The sequence below is a fragment of the Symphalangus syndactylus genome, chromosome 18 (genome assembly GCF_028878055.3).
Source record: "Symphalangus syndactylus isolate Jambi chromosome 18, NHGRI_mSymSyn1-v2.1_pri, whole genome shotgun sequence".
In the NCBI taxonomy this organism is placed as follows: Eukaryota; Metazoa; Chordata; class Mammalia; order Primates; family Hylobatidae; genus Symphalangus; species Symphalangus syndactylus.
Genome location: NC_072440.2, coordinates 34,115,244 through 34,138,629, shown reverse-complemented (window position 1 = coordinate 34,138,629; position 23,386 = coordinate 34,115,244). Strand labels below are relative to the sequence as shown.

At 37.0% G+C, this 23,386-nt stretch overlaps 1 protein-coding gene across 33 annotated transcripts in view; it reads right to left on the bottom strand.

Moving 5' to 3' along the window:
* Nucleotides 1–23,386, bottom strand: part of CENPK (centromere protein K) — an 84,980-nt gene that overhangs the window by 61,087 nt on the left and 507 nt on the right. For 17 of the 33 annotated variants that reach the window (XR_010117088.1, XR_010117090.1, XR_010117087.1 and 14 more), the window contains exons 1-6: nt 22,051–22,151; nt 15,718–15,867; nt 13,380–13,436; nt 12,442–12,514; nt 11,861–11,953; nt 3,685–3,731 (exon numbers count right to left, since the gene is read on the bottom strand). Coding sequence is in view for 25 of the 33 variants with exons in the window: in XM_063623257.1 (XP_063479327.1) it covers nt 3,685–3,731; nt 11,861–11,953; nt 12,442–12,514; nt 13,380–13,436; nt 15,718–15,828 (381 nt within the window). In the remaining 8 variants the exon portion in view is untranslated. Of the gene's footprint in view, nt 1–3,684; nt 3,732–11,860; nt 11,954–12,441; nt 12,515–13,379; nt 13,437–15,717; nt 15,868–19,563; nt 21,769–22,050; nt 22,153–23,386 lie in introns of those variants that run through there. The other 16 variants (XR_010117092.1, XM_063623248.1, XM_063623261.1 and 13 more) reach the window with 10 other exon arrangements.

The window sequence follows — 23,386 nt, the reverse complement described above, 5'->3', positions numbered from 1 at the left end:
AAACACCTCTATGCAAATAAACTAGAAAATCTAGAAGAAATGGATAAATTCCTCGACAAATACACCCTCCCAAGACTAAATCAGGAAGAAGTTGAATCTCTGAATAGACCAATAACAGGCTCTGAAATTGTGGCAATAATCAATAGCTTACCAACCAAAAAGAGTCCAGGAACTGATGGATTCACAGCCGAATTCTACCAGAGGTACAAGGAGGAACTGGTACCATTCCTTCTGAAACTATTCCAATCGATAGAAAAAGAGGGATTCCTCCCTAACACATTTTATGAGGCCAGCATCATCCTGATACCAAAGCCAGGCAGAGACATAACCAAAAAAGAGAATTTCAGACCAATATCCTTGATGAACATTGATGCAAAAATCCTCAATAAAATACTGGCAAACCGAATCCAGCAGCACATCAAAAAGTTTATACACCATGATCAAGTGGGCTTCATCCCTGGCATGCAAGGCTGGTTCAACATATGCAAATCAATAAATGTAATCCAGCATATAAACAGAACCAAAGACAAAAATCACATGATTATCTCAATAGATGCAGAAAAGGCCTTTGGCAAAATTCAACAACTCTTCATGCTAAAAACTCTCAATAAATTAGGTATTGATGGGATGTATCTCAAAATAATAAGAGCTATCTATGACAAACCCACAGCCAATATCATACTGAATGGGCAAAAACTGGAAGCATTCCCTTTGAAAAAGGGCACAAGACAGGGATGCCCTCTCTCACCACTCCTATTCAACACTGCTGGAAGTTCTGGCCAGGGCAATCAGGCAGGAGAAGGAAATAAAGGGTATTCAATTAGGAAAAGAGGAAGTCAAATTGTCCCTGTTTGCAGATGACATGTTTGTATGTCTAGAAAACCCCATTGTCTCAGCCCCAAATCTCCTTAAGCTGATTAGCAACTTCAGCAAAGTCTCAGGATACAAAATCAATGTACAAAAATCACAAGCATTCTTGTACACCAATCACAGACAAACAGAGAGCCAAATCATGAGTGATCTCCCATTCACAATTGCTTCAAAGAGAATAAAACACCAAGGAATCCAACTCACGAGGGATGTGAAGGACCTCTTCAAGGAGAACTACAAGCCACTGCTCAATGAAATAAAAGAGGATACAAACAAATGGAAGAACATTCCATGCTCATGGGTTGGAAGAATCAATATCGTGAAAATGGCCATACTGCCCAAGGTAATTTATAGATTCAATGCCATCCCCATCAAGCTACCAATGACTTTCTTCACAGAATTGGAAAAAATACTTTAAAGTTCATATGGAACCAAAAAAGAGGCCGCATCGCCAAGTCAATCCTAAGCCAAAAGAACAAAGCTGGAGGCACCACGCTACCTGACTTCAAACTATACTACAACGCTACAGTAACCAAAACAGCATGGTACTGGTACCACAACAGAGACATAGATCAATGGAACAGAACAGAGCCATCAGAAATAATGCCACATATCTACAACTATCTGATCTTTCACAAACCTGACAAAAACAAGAAATGGGGAAAGGATTCCCTATTTAATAAATGGTGCTGGGAAAACTGGCTAGCCATATGTAGAAAGCTGAAACTAGATCCCTTCCTTACACCTTATACAAAAATTAATTCAAGATGGATTAAAGACACGTGTTAGACCTAAAACCATAAAAACCCTAGATGAAAACCTAGGCAATACCATTCAGGACATAGGCATGGGCAAGGACTTCATGTCTAAAACACCAATAGCAACGGCAACAAAAGCCAAAATTGACAAATGGGATCTAATTAAACTAAAGAGCTTCTGCACAGCAAAAGAAACTACCATCAGAGTGAACAGGCAACCTACACAATGGGAGAAAATTTTTGCAACCTACTCATCTGACAAAGGGCTAATATCCAGAATCTACAATGAACTCAAACAAATTTACAAGAAAAAAACAAACAACCCCATCAAAAAGTGGGCAAAGGACATGAACAGACACTTCTCAAAAGAAGACATTTATGCAGCCAAAAAACACATGAAAAAATGCTCATCATCACTGGCCATTAGAGAAATGCAAATCAAAACCACAATGAGATACCATCTCACACCAGTTAGAATGGCCATCATTAAAAAGTCAGGAAACAACAGGTGCTGGAGAAGATGTGGAGAAATAGGTACACCTTTACACTGTTGGTGGGACTGTAAACTAGTTCAACCATTGTGGAAGTCAGTGTGGCGATTCCTCAGAGATCTAGTACTAGAAATACCATTTGACCCAGCCATCCCATTACTGGGTATATACCCAAAGGACTATAAATCATGCTGCTATAAAGACACATGCACACGTATGTTTATTGCAGCACTATTCACAATAGCAAAGACTTGGAACCAACCCAAATGTCCAACAATGATAGACTGGATTAAGAAAATGTGGCACATATACACCATGGAATACTATGCAGCCATAAAAAATGATGAGTTCATTTCCTTTGTAGGGACATGGATGAAACTGGAAACCACCATTCTCAGTAAACTATTGCAAGGATAAAAAACCAAACACCACAGGTTCTCACTCATAGGTGGGAATTGAACAATGAGAACTCATGGACACAGGAAGGGGAACATCACACTCCGGGGACTGTTGTGGGGTGCGGGGAGGAGGGAGGGACAGCATTAGGAGATATACCTAATGCTAAATGACGAGTTAATGGGTGCAGCAAACCAACATGGCACATGGATACATATGTAACAAACCTGCACATTGTGCACATGTACCCTAAAACCTAAAGTATAATAAAAAAAAAAAAAAATTTCTCACAATTCTGGCAGCTAGGAAGTCCAAGATTCAATGTCTATGGAAGGCCCACCTCTTCATAGACAGTACCTTCTAGCTGTGTCCTCACAAGATGGAAGGGGAGGACACTGGTCTCTTCAGACATTTATAAGGGCGTTAATTTCATTTATGAAGGCCCTACACTCAGCACCTAATCACCTCCTAAAGGTCTCACCTCCTAATATCATCACACTGGGGAATAGATTTCAACGTATGGATTTTGGGAGACACAAATATTTAGTCCACAGCAGAAGGGGAGATGTATGTATGGGGTTATTAAGTGATGTTTAATATTTTGCTTTTATTATGAAGTTTAATTAACTAAAAACTAGATATGAGATTAAGGTTTACATATAACCACTAACGTCAGTAATAGTTCTGATGCAAAAATCGAGTTCAAAATTCAAATCTTTAGGCCGGGTGTGGTGGCTCACACCTGTAATCCCAGTACTTTGGGAGGCTGAGGCGGGCAGATCACGAAGTCAGTAGTTCAAGACCAGCCTGGCTAGCACGGTGAAACCCCGTCTCTACTAAAAATACAAAAATTAGCCGGGCATGTTGGTGCATGCCTGTAATCCTAGCTACTCGGGAGGCTGAGGCGGGAGAATCGCCTGACCCTTGGAGGTGGAGGTTACAGTGAGCCGGCATTGTGCCACTGCATTCCAGACTGAGCAACAGAGCCAGACTCCGTTTCCAAAAAAAAAAAAAAAATCAAACATTATGTTCAATAAAACATAAATAAAAGCAGAAAATTTAATATGGTTTTAGAGTGGTTTCATCCTATTTCTTATGCCATGAACTTATCTAAAATAGATCTAGTTAGAAATTATTTGGGGTCACTACAAATTCATTGAGTGGCTTACCTCTTCTTTTCCTAATGTTATGAGAACATCTTCAGTCAAGGGAATTACTACAAAAACAAAACAAAACAAAGTTACACATATATTTAGTTAATTCTCAAAAATCAAGAATTTAATTTTGCGGTTTTCTAAGGTAATTCTTTCCATCTCCATTTATATAATATACAACTTTTTCTCCCCCGCAAGGCAGAGTTTCCCTCTTGTCACCCAGGCTGCAGTGCAATGGTGCTATTTGGCTCACTGCAACCTCCACCTCCCTGGTTCAAACAATTCTCATGCTTCAGCCTCCTGAGTAGCTGGGATTACAGGCATCCACCAACATGTCCGACTAATTTTTGTATTTTTAGTAGAGATGGGGTTTCACCATGTTGGCCAAGCCAGTCTTGAACTCCTGACCTCAAGTGATCCACCTGCCTTTACAATACACAACTTTTTATGAAACGTGTGCAGTTTTCATTTTATTTATTTTTAACATCTTTGCACATATAGCCAACTATATATAATTTTAGATAAATTTGATCCTATTTATGTACTGTTTAGTGCCTTTTTCTTTTCTTCTTCTTCAAACTCTCAAAAGCAAAGCTGATAATCTATAGTGTGTTCCTCAAATACTTCCCCTGTAGTCATATATCCTATGTACACATATGTAACATATATTTACATACACTTAAAAGGGTTATTCTTATCATCATTGGTTTTATAAGAATGAGGTCATATCATACATATTATATTCATCTTACTTTCACTAAATAAAACCCCCAGGGAAACCTAGACCTATATAGGTCTAATTCATAACTTTTAATGGCTGCATGATATTCCAAAATGAATATAACATAATATACTGAGTGACTGCCCTCTTGATTGAACACTTTGATTTTAGATTAACTTTGTGTCTAGTTTCTAGCCATAACAAACAAGGATGCAGTAAGCAGACTTTTATTCATGTTTTTATGTACTGGTGCTCTCATTTCTATAGAACAGATTCTCAGAAATGAAATTTCGGAGAATGAAATATGTACTTTGAATCTGAATACAGAATGTCAGCTTCCTTTCTAAAGACGTTCCCATGAGCTATGAAGAAAAAACAGCAAGAAATATTACAAACTCTTCTAAAATTATTGCCAGGCTGATGAGTAGAAACAAATGTGTAATTTTGTATAGCAAATTTTAATGCGTTCAATCCTTATGCTAGAAATTTTCCTTTCCTAATGAAGTGCTATTTGAAACTTTTCAAATGGTAGGCTAATGAAAACTTTCAAAGGTATCTGCTATTCTAGAAAGCCTTCTAACAGGGAAGAACTTTCTACATGTGCTTCACAGATAGGTTTGTATTAGAATATTCAGTGTCTGGGAAGGGTTTGCTCTCTGCTTCCAAGATGGTGTCTTCTTGCTGTGGCCTCACATAGTGGAAGGCAAAAGGGGAAAAATAGACACTACCTTTAACCTCTATAAGAAGCTCACTGATCACATCCTAAAGACCTCACTTTTTAACACTATCATACTGGTGATTAAGTTTTAACATGAATTTTGGGTGATATATTTAGGCCATAGCAGACAGCTATTATCAAAAAAACAAAGTAACAAGTGTTAACAAGGATGTTGAGAAACTGAAACCATGTGCACTGTTGGTAGGATTGTAATATGGTGCAACCATTATGGAAAATAGTATAGGTGGTTCCTCAAAAAACTTAAAATAGAACTATCATATGATCTACTAATTTTATTTCTGGTAGACATCCAAAAGAATTGAAAGCACAGCTTCAAAGAGATAACTGCACATCCATGTTCATAGCAGCACTCACATTCACAGTAATGAAATTATGAAAGCAACCGAAGTTTCCGTTGACAGATGAACGGATAAGCAAACTGTGGTATATACCTACAATGAAATACTATTCAGCCTTAAAAAAGAAAGGAAATTCTAACATGTGCTACAACATGGAAGAACTTTGAGGACATTACACTAAGTAAAATAAGCCACCCACAAAAACACAAATACTATATGATTCCATTATATGAGGTATCTAAACTAATCAAATTAATAGAAAGTAGAATTGAGGTTGCCAGGGCTGGGGGATGATAGAAAAGGAGAGGTGTTGTTTAATGTGTACAGAGTTTCAGATTTGCAAGATGAAAAAGTTCTGAAGATACACTGCACAAAAATGTGAATGTACTTAACACTACTGTGAACTATACACTTAAAAATGGTTAAAATTGTAAATTTTATATTTTACCACAATTAAAAAATTTTCTTTAAACTAAACAAAACCTGAGAGACTTGGGTAACCGTAACAAAAGGTCTAACATTCTTCTTATTGGAATTCCAGGAAAGGAGAAAGAAGGTGGGGGGAGTTGCTGAAAAAATAAATCAAATAATAGCTAAAAAGTTCTCAAATTCTGCAAAAGACATAAATCTACACATTCAGGCATCTGAGTGATTCCTAAGTAAGACAAAGCCAAAGAAATCCAGGCTAAGATACAACATAATTGTTCTTCTAAATGCTGAAGACACAGAAAAAGTTCTCAAAGCAGCCACACACACACACACACAAAAGCCTCTATAAAGCAAAGCCCATCAGAATGACAGCACATTTCTCATCAGTACCAAGAGAGGCAGAGGTAAGTGGCACGACATTTTTAAGTACTAAAAGCAAACAACCCTGAATTGCGTATCCAGTGAAAATATCCTTCAGGAATGGAAGAGCAATCAAGAAATTCTCAGATAAACAAAAACTAAGAAAATTTGTCGCCAGCAGACCAACTCTAAAAGAACGGCTCAAGGCAGTTCTTGAAACAGAAACAATAAAAGGAATTTTGGAAGATCAGGAAGGAAGAACAACAACAGAAAGAACAAAAACATGGACTAAAGCTACCATAAATCCTACAGTCAGAAGGAAATAAATTCTGCCAACAACTTCAGTAAGCTTGGAAATGGATCCCTCCTCAAGCCTTTGAGGAGAATCTATCGTTGCAGCCATGAGATCCCTAAGCAGAGGACCCAGTTAAGCTGTGTACAGACTCCTATCTGCAGAAACTGTGAAATAATAAATGTCCTCAGACCCCTGAACTACAGAAATCGTGAGATAGTAAATGTATGTTATATAAAGCCACTCCAAAAAAGCCTAAAACAAGATTGAGAAAATGTTGGTAACTGTAGAATCTGGTCTCTGAGTTTACTACAGTTAACTCTCTATATATGTATTTTTTAACTTTTCTTTAAGTTTGAAAACTTCTATCATTGCCAGGGTGGGGGAAACCCATTGTGGTCAAGAGATTAAAAAGTCTGTTATAATAACCTAATGGACTGGTGATGAAAACCCGAAGTAAATCTGTGACAGTAGGACTCGATATTTAGTAACTAGCTATATGTTCTAGTTCTAATGTTTTTGTTCTATTCTCCCCCCCTCACCTCAGGTGATCCACCAGCCCCGGCCTCCCAAAGTGCTGAGATTACAGACGTGAGCCACCACACCCAGCTGTTCTAATTTTAACAAATATGCTATATGTGCAAAATGAAAAAGCAAGAATCTAGGACTCTTAAATTGGGAGCTGATCAAATACGCTCCATTCAATGAGTGAGGAAACAGAAAAGGTCAGTTCATGAATCTGAGGTGTCTATGAAATATTTTGGAAAAGATGCCTAGGAGGTACAAAGATACTTGAGTCTGATATTGCAGAGAAGTCTGGTTTAAATATACAGATTTTAAGTTGTTATTGGTTGATGTGTCCCCACCCCCAAATTCCTATGTTGAAATCCTAATCCCCAATACCTTTGAATATAACTGTATTTGGAATTGGGTATTTCAAGAGATAATTAAGTTAAAATTAGGTTATTAGAGTTGGCCCTAATCCAGTAGGACTGGTGTCCTTATAAGAGGAGGAGATTAGGACACAGAAGGAAGACCATGTGAAGACACAGGAAGAAGAGGGACATCTGCAAGCCAAGGGGAGAGGCCTCAGAAGAAACCAACCTTATTGACACCTTGATCTTTAACTTGTATCTTCCAGAACCAGAATTGTGAGAAAATTAATTTCTGTTATTTAAACCACCTAGTCCATAGTAGTTTGTTATGATAGCTCTAGTATACTAATATGGAAGTTATTATAGATATAACACATAAAAACAGAAGAAGATATAATGCTGGCATAGTATATAGGGTCCTCTGGAGAATATGAACATATAGAAGTTATTATTACAGATATAACACATAAAAACAGGAGCAGAAGATATAATGCTGGTATAGCTTATAGGGTCCTCTGGAGAACCTGAACATTTTAATATTTGAGGCTGGGTGTGGTAGCTCATACCTGTAATCCCAACACTTTGGGAGGCTGACGCGGGAGGATCACCTGAGGTCAGGAGTTCGAGATCAGCCTGGCCAACATGGCAAAACCCCGTCTCTACTACAAATACAAAAATTAGCCAGGCGTGGTGGCAGGCACCTGTAATCCCAGCTACTCGGGAGGCTGAGGCACAAGAACTGCTTGAACCTGGAAGACAGAGGTTGCAGTGAGCCGACATTGCACCACCGCACTCCAGCCTGAGCAACAGAGTAAGACTGTCTCAAAAAAAAAAAAAAAAAAAAAAAAAAAAAAAATTTTTTTTGAGTATGAGCAGCTTTTGAGATGCTAACTATACTACTGAAAAGGCAATAGGACGTACGGTTGAAGACAAATTAAAATCACAATTGTAATACTACACACCTATTAGAAATGCTCAAATTAATGACTAACGGGTAGTAATAACGATGTGCAAAAATGGCTGACATTGGCATGAAGACAGTCATTAATGCAAGAATATGGATAAAATTGTATAGGAAGAGAATGAGGAGAAAACAGCTGAAGATTGCTCCTTGGGGAATTTCTTTTTTTTTTTTTTTTTTTGAGATGGAGTCTCGCCCTGTTGCCCAGGCAGGAGTGCAGTGGCACGATCTCGGCTCACTGCAAGCCCTGCCTCCTGGGTTCATGCCATTCTTCTGCCTCAGCATCCCAAGTAGCTGGGACTACAGGTGCCCACAACACCTGGCTAATTTTTTATATTTTTAGTAGAGATGGGGTTTCACCGTGTTAGCCAGGATGGTCTCGATCTCCTGACCTCATGATCCACCCGCCTCGGCCTCCCAAAGTGCTGGGATTACAGGCATGAGCCACGGCGCCCGGCCTGGGGAATTTCAATAATTGGGAAAGAGAATGATAAGCCTACAAAGAAGACTAAGAAGGGAAGCATGGGGTGGAGAACAATTAAAGGAAAGAAAACAGAGTGGGAGAAGAAAGAAGCAGGAAGACATATAGAAAAAGAGGGTACAATCCAAATAGAATATCATATGCAGGGATACTTTGGAGATAGTCCAGGTTTGGTTCTAGACCACCACACTAAAGCAAATATCACAACAAAACAAGTCACACAAATTTTTTGTTTACCCAGTACATATAAAAGTTGTTTACATTATACTGTAGTCTATTAAATTATGCATTAGCATTATTTCTAAAAATGTACATACCTTACTTTAAAAAAAGCCTTATTGCTAAAAAATGCTAACTGAGATGCCTAATCTAAGCCTTTCGTGAGTTGTAATTTTTTGCTGGTGGAAGGCCTTATCTCAGTGTTAATGGCTGATGACTGATCAGGTTAGTGGCTGCTGAAGGTTGGGGTGGCTGTGGCCGTTTCTTAAAATAAGACAACAATGAAGTTTGCCATACCGATTGACTCTTCATTTCACAAAAACATTTCTCAGTGGCATGAAATGCTGTTTCACAGCATTTTACCTTCAGCACAACTTCTTTCAAAATTAGTCACTCCTCTCAAACCCTGACACTGCCTTACCAACAAAGTTTATGTAATATTCTAAATCTTTTGTTGTCGTTTCAACTGTGTTCAAAGCATCTTCACTGGGAGTAGATTCCATCTCAAGAAACCACTTTTTTTGCTCATCCATGGGAAGCAACTCCTCATCTGTTCAAGTTTTATCATGAGATTGCAGTGATTCAGCCACATTTTCAGACTCCACTTCTAATTCTAGTTAGATACTTCTACCACATTTGTAGTTACTTGAATCCCTCAGAGTCATCTGTGAGGGTCAGAGCCAACCTCTTGCACACTCCTGTTAATGTTGTTATTTTGACCTCCTTCCACAAATCATGCATTTCTTAATGGCATCTAGAATGGTGAATACTTTCCAGAAAGTTTCAATGTACTTTGGCCCAGACCATCAGAGGACTTATGACAGCTATAGCCTTACAAAGTGTATTTCTTAAATAATAAGACTTCAGTTGAACTGGCTTCTTGGTCCCTGGGCTGCAGAACAGATGTTGCATCAACAGACATGAGAACATTAAATTCCTTGTACATCACCATCAGAGCTCTTGAGTGAAGAGATGGGGAGCAGTAATATTTTGAAAGGAATCTTTTTTTTTCCTGAGTGGTAGGTCTCAACAGTGGGCTTAAACTATTCAGTAAACCATGCTATAAACAGGTGTACTGTCATCCAGGCTTTACTGTTCCATTTACAATGCACAGGCAGAGTAGATTTGGTATAATTCTTAAGGGCCCTAGGATTGCTGGAATGATAAATGAGTGTTGGTTTTAACTCAGGGTCACCAGCTGCACTAGTCCTTATCAAGAGAGCAAACTGTCCTTTTGAAGCTTTGGAGCCAGGCATCAACTTCTCCTCTCTAACTATAAGAGTCCTAGATGGCATCTTCTTCCAATAGAGGGCTGTTCTGTCTACATTGAAAATTTGCTGTTTAGCATAGCCACCTTCAAGTACCTTAGCTAGATCTTCTGGATAACTTGTTGCAGCTTCTGCCTCAGTACTTGCTGCTTCCCCTTGCATTTTTATGTTATGGAGATGGCTTCTTTCCTTAAACCTCATGACCCAACCTCTGCTAGTTTCACACTTTTCTTCTGCAGCTTCCTCATCTCTCTCAGCCTTCAAAGAATTGAAAAGAGCTAGGGCTTTGTTGTGGATTACGCTTTGGCTTAGGGAATGATATGGCTGGTTTGATCATCTAAGTAGACTAGTAAAACTTTCTCTGTAACAGCAATAAGGCTGTTCTGCTTTCTCATAATTTGTGTGTTCACTAGAGCAACACTTTCAATTTCCTTTAAAATTTGTTCCCGCACTTTGGGAGATGAGACAGGTGGACCACGAGGTTAGGAGATCAAGACCATCCTGACCAACATGGTGAAACCTGTCTCTAATAAAAAAATACAAAAATTAGCTGGGTGTGGTAGCATGCGCCTGCAATCCCAGCTACTTGGGATGCTGACACAGGAGAATCGCTTGAACCCAGGAGGCAGAGATTGCACTGAGCTGAGATCACACCACTGCACTCCAGCCTGAGTGCAGTGCAACAGAGGGAAACTCCATCTCAAAAAACAAAAAAACAAACAAAAATGTTCCTTTCCATTCACAACTTGGCTAACTGGTGCCAGAGGCCTAGCTTTTGGCCTATCTTGGCTTCTGACATGCCTTCCTCATGAAACTTAATCATTTCTAGCTTTTAATTTAAAGTTATCGATGTGCAACTCTTCACTTAAAAACTTAGAAACAATTGGTTATTAATTGGCCTAATTTCAATATTTTTGTGTTTTAAGGAAAAGGGAGGGCCAAGGAGAGGGAGAGAGATGGGGTAACAACTGGTCAGTGGAGCAGTCAGAATACACACAACGTTTATTGGTTAACTTTACTGCCTTACACAGGTGCAGCTTGTGGTCCCTCAAAACAATTAAAATAGTAAGATCAAAGACCACTGATCACAGATCCCCCAACCAGATGTAATAATAACTTAAAAGTCTAAAATACTGTGAGATTACCAAAATGTGACACACGCTCGCCACAAACTGAATTTGTTAAACATAGAGTATCTGCAAAGTGCAATAAAGTGAAGCACAATAAAATGAGATGTGCCTGTATAGACATATATTGCATAGAGAAACTTAAGCTCTCATAATTTAAAAAAAAGAGATGTACTAGGGGAGTATCACAATTATAAATTTTTATGCTGTCTTCTACTTCCTAACTGAAGACAAAAATATAGTTGGCATCAGCTGGATGAGACAGAAGACATCATACAAACTATGTGGCCCTTTTGTGTAAGTATCTAAAATAAATTAACTTTATAACTTTTCACTTCCACTAGGTAAATTTCATTCATAAGAAACAATTCACTGGCACACCTGTAATCCTGGCACTTTGAGAGGCCAAGGCAGGAGGATCCCTGGAGCCCAGAAGTTCAAGACCAGCCTGGGTAACATGGTGAAACCCCGTCTCTACAAAAAAATACAAAAACTAACCACTAATCAGGCATGGTGGCGCAAACCTGTAGTCCTAGCTACTCAGGAGGTTGAGGTAGGAGGATCCCTTGAACCCAGGAGATCAGGGCTGCAGAGAGCCATGATTGTGCCACTGTACTCCAGCCTGGGCAACACGATAAGATCCTGTCTCAAAAAAAAAAAAAAAAAAGGAACAATTTACCATTTCTAGTGAGCATAAGGCAGTGCCTATGAGGATAACATAATAGCTATAATAACGTCTCCATAATCAAGCTTATTATAATCTAATGTAAGATATGTTTATCAATAATAATAAAAGAAGTACAAAATAATTCGTAGAAAAAAAATAAGTGGCTTCTCGGTATCAATGAAATTTGGGCAATTTCAAAAAGGCCAAAAGGATCTTGCAATTTTTCTTACAATTATTAAATTAATTTGCCATTAATAGGTTTACAAAAAATTCAAATTTAAAATAAGAATCTTACTTTCAGGTGTTTTTTTCTGCCATTGACTGAGTTCAGCGGTTAAACATTTTACTTGCATAATTAATAGTGATAGCTACAAAAGAAGAAAACAAAGTCATTTTCTGTGGACTATTCATAGCTATTGATAGATGGAAATATAAACATTCTTAATACTTTAATACTTTGCAGGGGGTTGGCATCCCTAACTCTCACGCTGCTCAAGAGGCAACTTTATTTTAATTCTTAATCTGTTTCACTGATCCACTGATCTATTCCTACAGCAATTCCATAATTCTGATTATTATAATGAATAAGTTAGTCCTTTTTTTAGGCCAAGAGTAAAATCAATTCAGATTCGACAGAGATAGTAAAATATCTGTGACTATTATACCTAACACAAAGTTAGCAGTCTTTGTTCTATTTTTTTTTTTTTTTTTTTTTTTTTGAGATAGTTTTGCTCTTTCGCCCAGGCTAGAGTGTAATGGCGCAATCTCAGCTCACTGCAGCCTCCGTTTGCTGGGTTCAAGTGATTCTCATGCCTCAGCCTCCTGAGTAGCTGAGATCATATGACCACATCACGAAGACCAGCTAATTTTTTTGTACCTTGATAGTGACGGGGTTTTGCCATGTAGGCCAGGCTGGTCTTTGTTCTAATTTTAACAAGGCAGCATAATAGCAACTAACAAGCAATTTACTCAGTTGTTAAATATATGTATAGTTGCTAAAAGACAAATAATAAAGAAAATACTCTTATTTATAATAGCTTGTTCTAGAAAGTTTTTAGAATATTCTTCCAATTCTTAAAGCAGGAAGAGTAAGAAGTTTTCCAAATGATTAAGCACACGGGTATTAACAAAGCTATTAAACTTGAGAAAAATATAGACACATATATTTATTTTCCAAAATACAATGAATTCCACTTACCTTGTATTTTTTAGGAAGAAAAAGAAGATTCATACCTGAGCATTTGAATCGGTGAGTGTTTCAGTTCCAATAAGTGATAATTTATTCTGACACTTGATTTAAAAAGTAAAAAAAGGCAAGTCACACACGATAATTCACAGAAAATTCCCTTCCCCTCCCCTTTTGTACCAGGCCAATACAACACTCTTCTAAAGCACAAACATCTGATGGAGAAGAGTTTGTTGAAATTCCTCACTATGTAAGACAATTAAGGCAGCCAAACAAGTCCCAAAGTGAATATATCACAAATAAAAAGAGATACTAGAATAAAGAGAAAAAAAAAAAAAAAAAAAAACAGAAACTAATAGCTAGAATGAATTATAAGTCACATAATTGGAAAGTGGGAGATAAAAAAATAAGAGGGAAAGCACTATAGAAAAATAACAAGCAAGAAGATAGTTAAGATCCTAAGAAATCCTAAGAAAATAAATAAAACCTTCAGGAGACATTGTTTCTGCGCCATTAAAAAAGTCCAAAACTGTTCATGATGATTGTATGAGATAAAAATATGAGTAAATTCTATTTCTGCTCATTTGTAGTGCAGCATTTCTCTATACAAATTTTAAGTAATTTTAAAATCCAAACTTCTATACTGAAAAAATACCTGAAGCAAAAAATAAAAAGCTGGGGGGATTATAAAAATTTTCCTGAAAACACATTAATAATATAAAGTACAAAGTATTTATGTTAAAAATAATTGTAAGAAAAGAGAAAAACCTCACTAATTTGACCAATTCTGAAACTTTACTGGGAAGAATAGGATGCTAAAAATATCTGTGCCCTATCTTTTGGCTTCCCTGAACTACACTGGAAGAAGAAGAATTATCTTGGGCCACACATAAAATACATTAACAATAGCTGATCAGCTAAAAAAAAAAAAAAAAAAAAAGAAATCCATAATGCTTTAAGAAAGTTTGTGTCGGGCTGCATTCAAAGCCATCCTGGGCCGCAGGTTGGACAAGCTTGCTTTAAGTAGAACAAATTTTCACCAACATACTCTAGTGTACCAAAGGCAGTTTTATCTCACCAACTTAGAAAAAGTGCACATATTTCAAACAACATTTTCTAAATTAATTTATGTTTTCACTCATAATTATGTGTTCTTCCCACTTCCATATTCTCTATTTGGGGAAATAATCCCATCAACCACCCAACAGCCCAAACCAGGAACCCGAAACTAACCATATATCCCTCGCATTAAACATAAATTAACTTCTAATCCTACCTACTTATCTTTGAATCCACTCTTTTATTTGCAATGACAATACTTAGGGCTTCCTTACTTTTTACCAGGACTATTACTAGAGCTTCCTAAATGCTTTCTATCTGTAGTCCTACTCTTCTACATTCTATTTTCTTCAAAAACACCAGAGTAATTTTCCCAAACTGCTTATCTGATCATGTCACTTCCATACTTAGAATCTTTTAGTGGCTCCCCATAGTACACACTCAACAAAATCCTTTATGTTCTGGCCGCTGATTACTTCTCCAGGCTTACCCCAGAAGTCCTTCTCCTAATTTACATTATCCATAATATTCTATTTAATGTTCTGTCAACTCTCTCAGCTTTTACACATTTTCTTCTTTATGCTTTGTATACCTCTTCTACTTTTACAGGCTAGCTCCTAATTATCCTTTAGAAATGAAACCAGTAATTACTTTTTTTTTTTTTTTTTTTTTGAGATGGAGTCTCACTCTGCTGTCACCAGGCTGGAGTGCAGTGGCACTATCTCGGCTCACTGCAACGTCCGCCTCCTGGGTTCAAGCGATTCTCCTGTCTCAGCCTGTCTCAGCCACCCGAGTAGCTGAGACTACAGGTACACACCACCATGCCCAGCTAATTTGCCTATTTTTAGTAGAGACAGGGTTTCACTGTGTCGGCCAGGATGGTCTCAATCTCTGGACCTCATGATCCCCCAGCCTTGGCCTCCCAAAGTGCTGGGATTACAGGTGTGAGCCACTGTGCCCGGCCCAGTAATTACCTCTTTTAGAAAGCTATCCTTGACCCCTTCACCTGGATTTAGTACTCCTCCTATGTATAGTCTTTGTGCTTCTACAATACATCTAATATTGTACTACAACATAATATAATGGCTATTGTTTCCATAAGATGGTAATCTCCTTGGGAGCATGGATTGCCAAAATTTTTCTTTCTATAGCTCATCTAGTGTAAAGTTTCTTGAATGAATGCTTACAGGTCTAAAAGCTATATAAATATTTATCATACATAATGGCTTTTGGAAACTAGCACAATCATTTCTTTCCTGAGTCTATTTATTATTGAAGTTGATTTAAATCTTATATTAACTATCACTTTTATCTTCTGATACTTACTTCTTCCATATCTTTCCACATTTCTTCACATTCTCTAATAAGTTCTTCTTCAGTATTTGTAACATCTCCCACATCTGTAGTACTATCCAGATCTAGATCTTGCTGATTCATTGAGGTATGCTTTGTGAATTTTTAGCCTTATAAGAAAAACTAAGGCAAAAAATATTTATTCATTCAGCAGTACTGGTTGAACACTTATTACCTGCCAGATACTCATCTAGGGGGTAATAATATAGTAATGAACAAAACAGACAAAAATCCCTCCTACCATGAACCTTATTCTAAGTAAGGAAAACAGACAATAAAATAAAAAATAAAACATATATATACTGTAGTATATCAAATGATTTATAAGTGCCATGGAGAAAAGACAAGGAAGAAACATAGGGAATGCTAGGGCAAGGACAATATAATTTTAAATAAGGTGGTCATATAAGGTTACTGAGAAATTGACAACTGAGTAAGAAGACATGAAGAAGATAAAGAAATGAGGTACAGGGATGAACAGGGGCAGAGGGTCCAGGCAGAGGGAACTGCAAGTGCAAAGGCCTTGATGCAGGAATATGACTGCCATGTTTCCACAGTAGTGAAGGAGCTGGTGTGATTACAGCAGATTAAGTAAGACAGTAAAATATGAGGTCAGAGAGACAATAGGGATGAGATCACGTGGGTTTGGTAGGCTATTTTAAGGACTTTGAGATGATAGGCAGTTAGTTTTAAACAGAGGAATGAATCATTTGAATTACATTTTAACAATACAACTCTGGTTAACTACAGGCAGTAAGGATAGAAGGAGGAAAACCAGTTAGAAAGCTACTGCAATGACCCAAGCAAGATGTACACCAGGATAATATTGATAGAAGCAGCACAGAATGTCCCATTCTGGATATATTTTCAAGATGGAGCCAACAGAATTTCTTAACAGCATGTATATGGACTGTCAGAGAGAAGTGAATTATTACGTTACCAGTTACTGAGGTGAGAAAGATGGTAAAAGAAACAGATTTGGCAAACATGGGAGAAGTGCTGATTAAAAACTCAGTTTAGGATATGCTACATTTGAGGTGTCAATTATTGGAGCTGCTGATTAAGCAATTAGACATACATGTCTGCAGTTGAAAGCAAAGTTTTGAGCTAGCAATATGAATTTGACAGCCATCATCACACAGATAAGAGTTACACACTACATAATGACATTTTGGTCAATCACAGACCGCACATATAACAGTGGTTGCAATGGAGCTGAAAAATTCCTATTGCCTACTGATGTCTTGATGATCCTGACCTTGCCTTACGCCTAGGCTAATGTGTTTGTATCTTCGTTCTTAACAAACAAATTTAAAAAGTAAAAAATAAAAATAAATAAATTGGCTAGAAAAAAAGACAAAGAAAATATGCCAGGTGCAGTGACTCACACCTGTAATCACAACACTTTCAGAGGCCAAGGTCGTAGGATCACTTGAGTTCAGGAGTTCCAAAACAGCCTGGCAACAAAGTGCGACCCCTATCTCTACAAAAAAAAATTTAAAAATTAGCTGGGTGAGGTGGCCCAGTCCTGTGGCCCTAGCTGCTCAGGAGGCAGGGGCAGGAAGATCGCTTGAGTCCAGGAATTCAAGGTTATAGTAAGCTATGATCACACCACTGCATTTCAGCCTGGGTGACAGAGACAAACTCTGTCTCTAAATTACAAAAAAAAAAGGAAAGAAAATATTGTTGCACAGTTATACAACATGTTTATGTTTTAAACTGTTTTTACGAAAGAAATGTTAAAAAATTAAAAAGATAAAGCAAAAAACTTACAGCAAGCTAAGGTTAATTTATTATTGAATAATTAAAAAAATAAATTTAGTATAGCCTAAGTGTACAGTATTTACAAAGTCTACAGTAGGGTACAGTAATGTCCTAGGCCTTCACATCTTCTCACAACTCACTGACTCATCTAGAGCAACTTCTAGTCCTATAAGCTACATTCATGGTAAAAGCCCTAGACAGGTGTTCCACTTTTTATCTTTCATACCATTTTTTTTACTGTACCGTTTCTATGTTTAGGAATGTTTAAATACAGAAATACCATTCTGTTACAATTACCTACAATATTCAGCCTAGGTATGTAGTAGGTTATACCATCTAGGTTTGTGCTCACATGATGAAATCATCTAACTGCATTTCTCAACACATATCCCCGTTGTTAAGTGACACATGACTGTACTTACAGTTGTGAGGATGGGTGAAATGAGAAAAGGAAGAGTGTGCAGCTAGAAATGAGAAGATCTTCAGGCCAGGAGTTATTGAGGTAAGAACCAACTGAATAGTCTGAGAAGGAGCACTCAGTAAGTTAAGAGGAAAATCAAGAGCATGATACCCTGAAATCCAAGAATGTATTCAAGGAAGAAATGATAACTGTTAAACACTGGAGACAGGTCAAGTAAATTACAGAGAATTTACAATTTATTTAGTAATATAGAGGAGCAAACTGTCTTTTCTAAAAATAGTCACAGCAATATTTCAGGTTGCATTCCCCATCAAGAGACAAGAGTCTTTTTCCTCTCCCCCTGAAACTGAGTGTGACTTTGTGGCTGTCTTTATAAAGAGAATACAATGAAAATGACACCACATGACTTTCAAGACTAAGTCATAAAAGGCAATATAGCTAACTTCTGGCTCTCTCTTTCTTGGAACACTCACCCTTGCAACCCAGGCACCATGTTATGAGAAAGCCCAAAGTAGTACAAAAGGAAGAGCTCACATAAAGTCCATGTGGAAAGGAACTGAGGTTCCCAGACAAACGCTAGTATCAACTGCCAGACATACACATGATCATTTCTGACAATTAAGCCCCTGGGCTTTGACCTTCTAGCCAAGGCTCCAGATACTGTGGAGCAGAGAAGCTGCTCCTGCTGTGTCTTGTCTGAATTTCTAATGCACAAAACCCATGAGCGTAATAAATAGTTGTTTTACACCTCTACATTCTGGGGTAATTTATCAAAACAATTTTATTGGAGTAAACATACAAAAATGAAGGCCACAGATAACCTTTACAGGAGTAGTTTTAGAAGAATGGCAAGAATAAAAGTCTGATTGGAGTGGATTCAACAAAGAACGGAAGGCAAGGAATTAAAAATATTAAGTATATGAAACGTTTTCAAGAACTTTTTCTCTAGCCAGGTATGGCAGCACATGCCTCAGCTATTCAGGAGCTGAGGTGGGAGGATCACTTGAGCCCAGTGAACCCAGGAGACTGAGGCTGCAGTGAGCCATGATCACACAACTGCACTCCACCCTGGGTGACAAAGCAAGACCGTAAGACCATACCAAAAACAAACAAAACAAACAAACAAAAAGAAAACACACACACATTTTTTTTTTTTCTTTAAAACACAAGACAGAAATACGGTTCGTAGCTGTAGGGAGATATAGGGTTAAAAGAGACTTTTTCTTTTTCAAAGATGGGAGAAAATATAGCATCTTTATACGGTATAGTAAAAGAAGGAAATGTTGCTAATACAAGAAAGGGGAGAAGAAAGAATGGGATCTAGTGCATAAGTAGAGGGGTTGGCTTAAGATAAATGGACATGCAGTTCATCCATTTTAATGGGAGGGTCATCAGAACATCAAGAGTGTAGATGCAGGTAGGTAAGTAGACGTGTTGCTAGGAACTTGTAGAAATTCTATGTGGATTGTTTCTCTTTTCTCAGTAAAATGGTAACCATGGTCATCAGCTATGAAAGGATGGGAAGAAAGTACTGCAAGTTTAAGAGCACAGGAAAACATGTATAAGATAGATATATAAAAAAATGGGAGAGGATAAAGTTACAGGATTATTCAGTAGTAGCATTATAGGCTCACCTGAGATTAGTATCATGAGTTTAAAGTAAAACCAGAGCATGGTTGTATGTTTTCTTCTATGGTGTAGCACCACAGGTACAGACAGGGACAAAGTGAAAGAATGGCCATAGGAATAAGCAGCTAAGACAAGAGAGAGAACGTAATCACTAGGGGAAAGAAGGTCAAGAAAAAGAGAGGCCAAGTTATTGGATCATCTATACGGATATTAAAATCACTAAGAATTATAGTAGTACTGCAAAGGGCAACAGTGAGCCAGGAGCTAAAAATCTTCAAGGAATGAGGGTGAGTAGAACAATCTTGCTAGATGATTCCTGCAAAGAATGGAAGGGGATTAGAGTCTGGTGGCATAAGATTCAAAACTGGGCAATTTTAAGGAGGTAGACAGTGCAATAAAGAATGATGAGGATGTCTACCCCACATCAAATGCAAATCAGAATACCCCTCCCAATATCTTTATTCATATGGAACTTCTGCATTTTATACTGCTTAATCAATAACTTATTAACAGAGAAGTTCTAAGGCAGACCAAAATAAATGGAAAGATATGTCATATTCACGGACTGAAAGACCCACATTGTAAAGACGTTAATTCTCCCCCAAGTTGAGCTACTGAATCTTAACCAAAATCCTGAAAGTTTTTGTTTCTCTTTATGGGACTTGACGAGCAAATTCTAAAATTTACATGGAAGTACAAAAGGCCAAAACTAGCCTAAGCTCCTCATGAAAAATAACATGGGAGGACATACCCTACACTATTATGGCAATGTAGAATTGGCATATAAATAGGCAAATTGAGCAATGGAACACAATACAAAGCCTTTCCTGACTTTCTATATTCACATACATATGGACACATGACACATGACAGAGATGACAATGCAAATCAAGGAGAAAAAAATAATCCAAATAGATATTTTATATATAATACTGTTTTTTAAATGTATATTTTGGTCCATATAAATCTTCCTCATTTTTTTTAACAAACTGAATAGTATGTGCGGAGAAAAAAATAAGTCTAAATTCATACCTGAATCTTTACGTCACTCCTCACTCCCTCAAAAAACCCAAAATAGAAATCATAAAAAGTAGAATGAAAACACAGAAACTTTTAAAATCTTAGATTAGGAAACACCTTTCTAAGCAAACCTAAGTAAAATCTTTACATCAGTTTTTTTTTTATTCTGCATGGAGAAACATCTCTTCAACAAAGTTAAAATTTAAAACCCCCAAACCTAGGAGAAATACTTGTAATATATATGGCAACCGAAGACCTAATTTCCTTAATATATAACAAGTGCCTACAAATTCATAAAAAGAAACCAAACAACTCACCATTAAAAAAAATTTAAAAAAAGATTACCAAAAAAGTCAGGTTATCAATTACTTTGGAGGAAGAGAGGAAGGGGGAAAAGGGTTGTGGCTGGGATGGGCTAAATGGAGAGATTTCTGAGGTAATTATCAAAGTTTTATTTCTTGACTACCATGACGGTAAGAGTGTTCACCTCATAATAATTAGTAAACTTTACGTTGATTTTGTGTCTGCATTTTTACAATAAAAAGATAAACAACAAAAACAATTCGATAGAAACGGGCAAAGAACACAAATGAGGAATTCAAAGAAAAAACAAATACCTTTTAAATATAGAAAAAGTACATTCATAAGCTCATATATAATTTATGAAAATGCAAATTAAACAAGCATTAATTTTCATTCAGAATGGCAATAATGTAAAATTGGTAAGAGATAATACTGGCAAGCATGTGAAATAAGAGGCTTGCACTGTTGGTGGAACAACCACTTTGTATAACATCCATCAAAATTTTACATGCATTTCTTGTGACCCAGAAGTTCTATTCTTAGGAATAATCCTAAAGATAGATATGTCTGCATAAGTCTATACAATTATGTTTACTGGCACATTACTTAGAGAAAAAAAAACTTTAAAGGTATGAACTCTGCAACCAGACAATACAGGTTTAAATCTGTTTTGATACTTAAAAGCTATGAGACTTGGGCAAGTCACTTAAACTTTCTATGCCTCAGTTTCCTTTCCTATAAAATGAAGATAATATTAAATACTCCCTAGGGTTATGACAATTAAATGAGTATATATACATATATATATAATATAAGCACTGTAGCTAGCATATAAAGAGCTTTATCAGTGTTAGCTATTAACAATTTGAATGTCAACTAGTAGAAGGCTGAACATCTCACCTGCTATACCCGTAAGATATAGTTTAAGTTCACAAAGCCAAAGTCAGTCATCATGAATTTTAGAATATTTTTAAGCAAAAAAATCAAACATAAATATTTCTTTACTGACCACTAAAATACATTATCAAAATGCAAAAGTAATGCAAAACTCTGCACATGTGGTGGGGGCAGAGGGTGAGGGATAAATATTCAACAAATTATCTGGCTTGACGATTTAATGTGGCAGTAGAATAAAAATATATAGAAACATTTAAAAGTTTGCTCTCTACCACTTGAGGATGCAAGATGTGAGTTGTATGTAACCTGGAAGAGGGTCATCAACAGAACCAGAAAATGATGGCACCCAGATCTTGAATCTCCAGCCTCTAGACCTGTGAGAAATGAATTTCAGTTGTTTAATTAAAACACACAGACACACACACACACACACACACACACGCTTAAGAGTTTAACTTTTCCCTTTCCCACATTTTGTATCCTTAAACCTATCTTCCTGGAAAGGGAACAAGTCAACTTTTTGAGGTCCCCAGTTAGGACTATAATACTTAATCATTTATTGAAGAAAAATAGTATCTCTTTAGGGATAATACTATACTTAAAGAACTCGCACTATTAATTGGGAAAAGATTAATATACATGAAATAAGCAAAAAATACCCACATAATTCTAAAATACATTCATTTATTCAACAAATATGTTAATGTGTGCCATTGGTCAGACACTGGCTTTAGCTGTGTAAGTGAAAAAGTCTTTGTACTTGTAGAGCTTCCATTCTAATGTAGACAATATAAATGAATGGATAACTAGATACATGATATGATTTCAGGTAGTCGGAAGTGCTATGAAATGGTTAAGTATACAACACTCCCTGCAAGTACTATTGGAATTCAGGATAGTGAAGGTTAGTAAAACCAACCCGGAAGGACTTAGTTCATAATAATGCTTAATAAATGTTAACTAGCTACATTATTATCATCATTATCATCTTCATCCTCATTATTGCCACGGTCTCTGAAAGATGAGAAGCTGTAAACATGAAGGCTAAATCGCTGTGGAGATGCTTTCAAGCATAAAAACATAAGAGTAGGAGGCAAGAACGAACAAGGGAAATTTGTGAGACACAAAAGAAAGTAGTCTGATGAGAGCAGTGGGCAGAGAAGAAATGAGACTTGCTAGGTAGAATGGTCAAATAATGAGAACCTTTGAAATAAAATAAAGTGCCTACTATGGAGGGCAGTTCCTTCCCTGTACGTGGTGCCTATCTCAAGGCAAAAGTAGAGAAGAGATTTACCACGAGGATTTTATTAGGTTGGTGCAAAAGTAATTGCAGAGAAAAAAGTAAACGGAGGTCATTTTGACAAGTTGTATTTGATTTTTTTAAAAAAGAGATTAAGATAATTCATTTTATGTTATGTGCTTTTTACCTAATTTTTTAAAAATGAAGAAGACAGATGAGAAGGAGGAGAAAGAGTTCAGATGACTGCTAGGAGATGAAATCCTATACCAGAGAGAAGACAGAAGGGTGACCCGTTCTGCCCTAGGTCTTTTGGTTACTTGAAGTAGCAGCTTCTCCACCCCACCCCCAGAAACAGTAACAAGCACTCA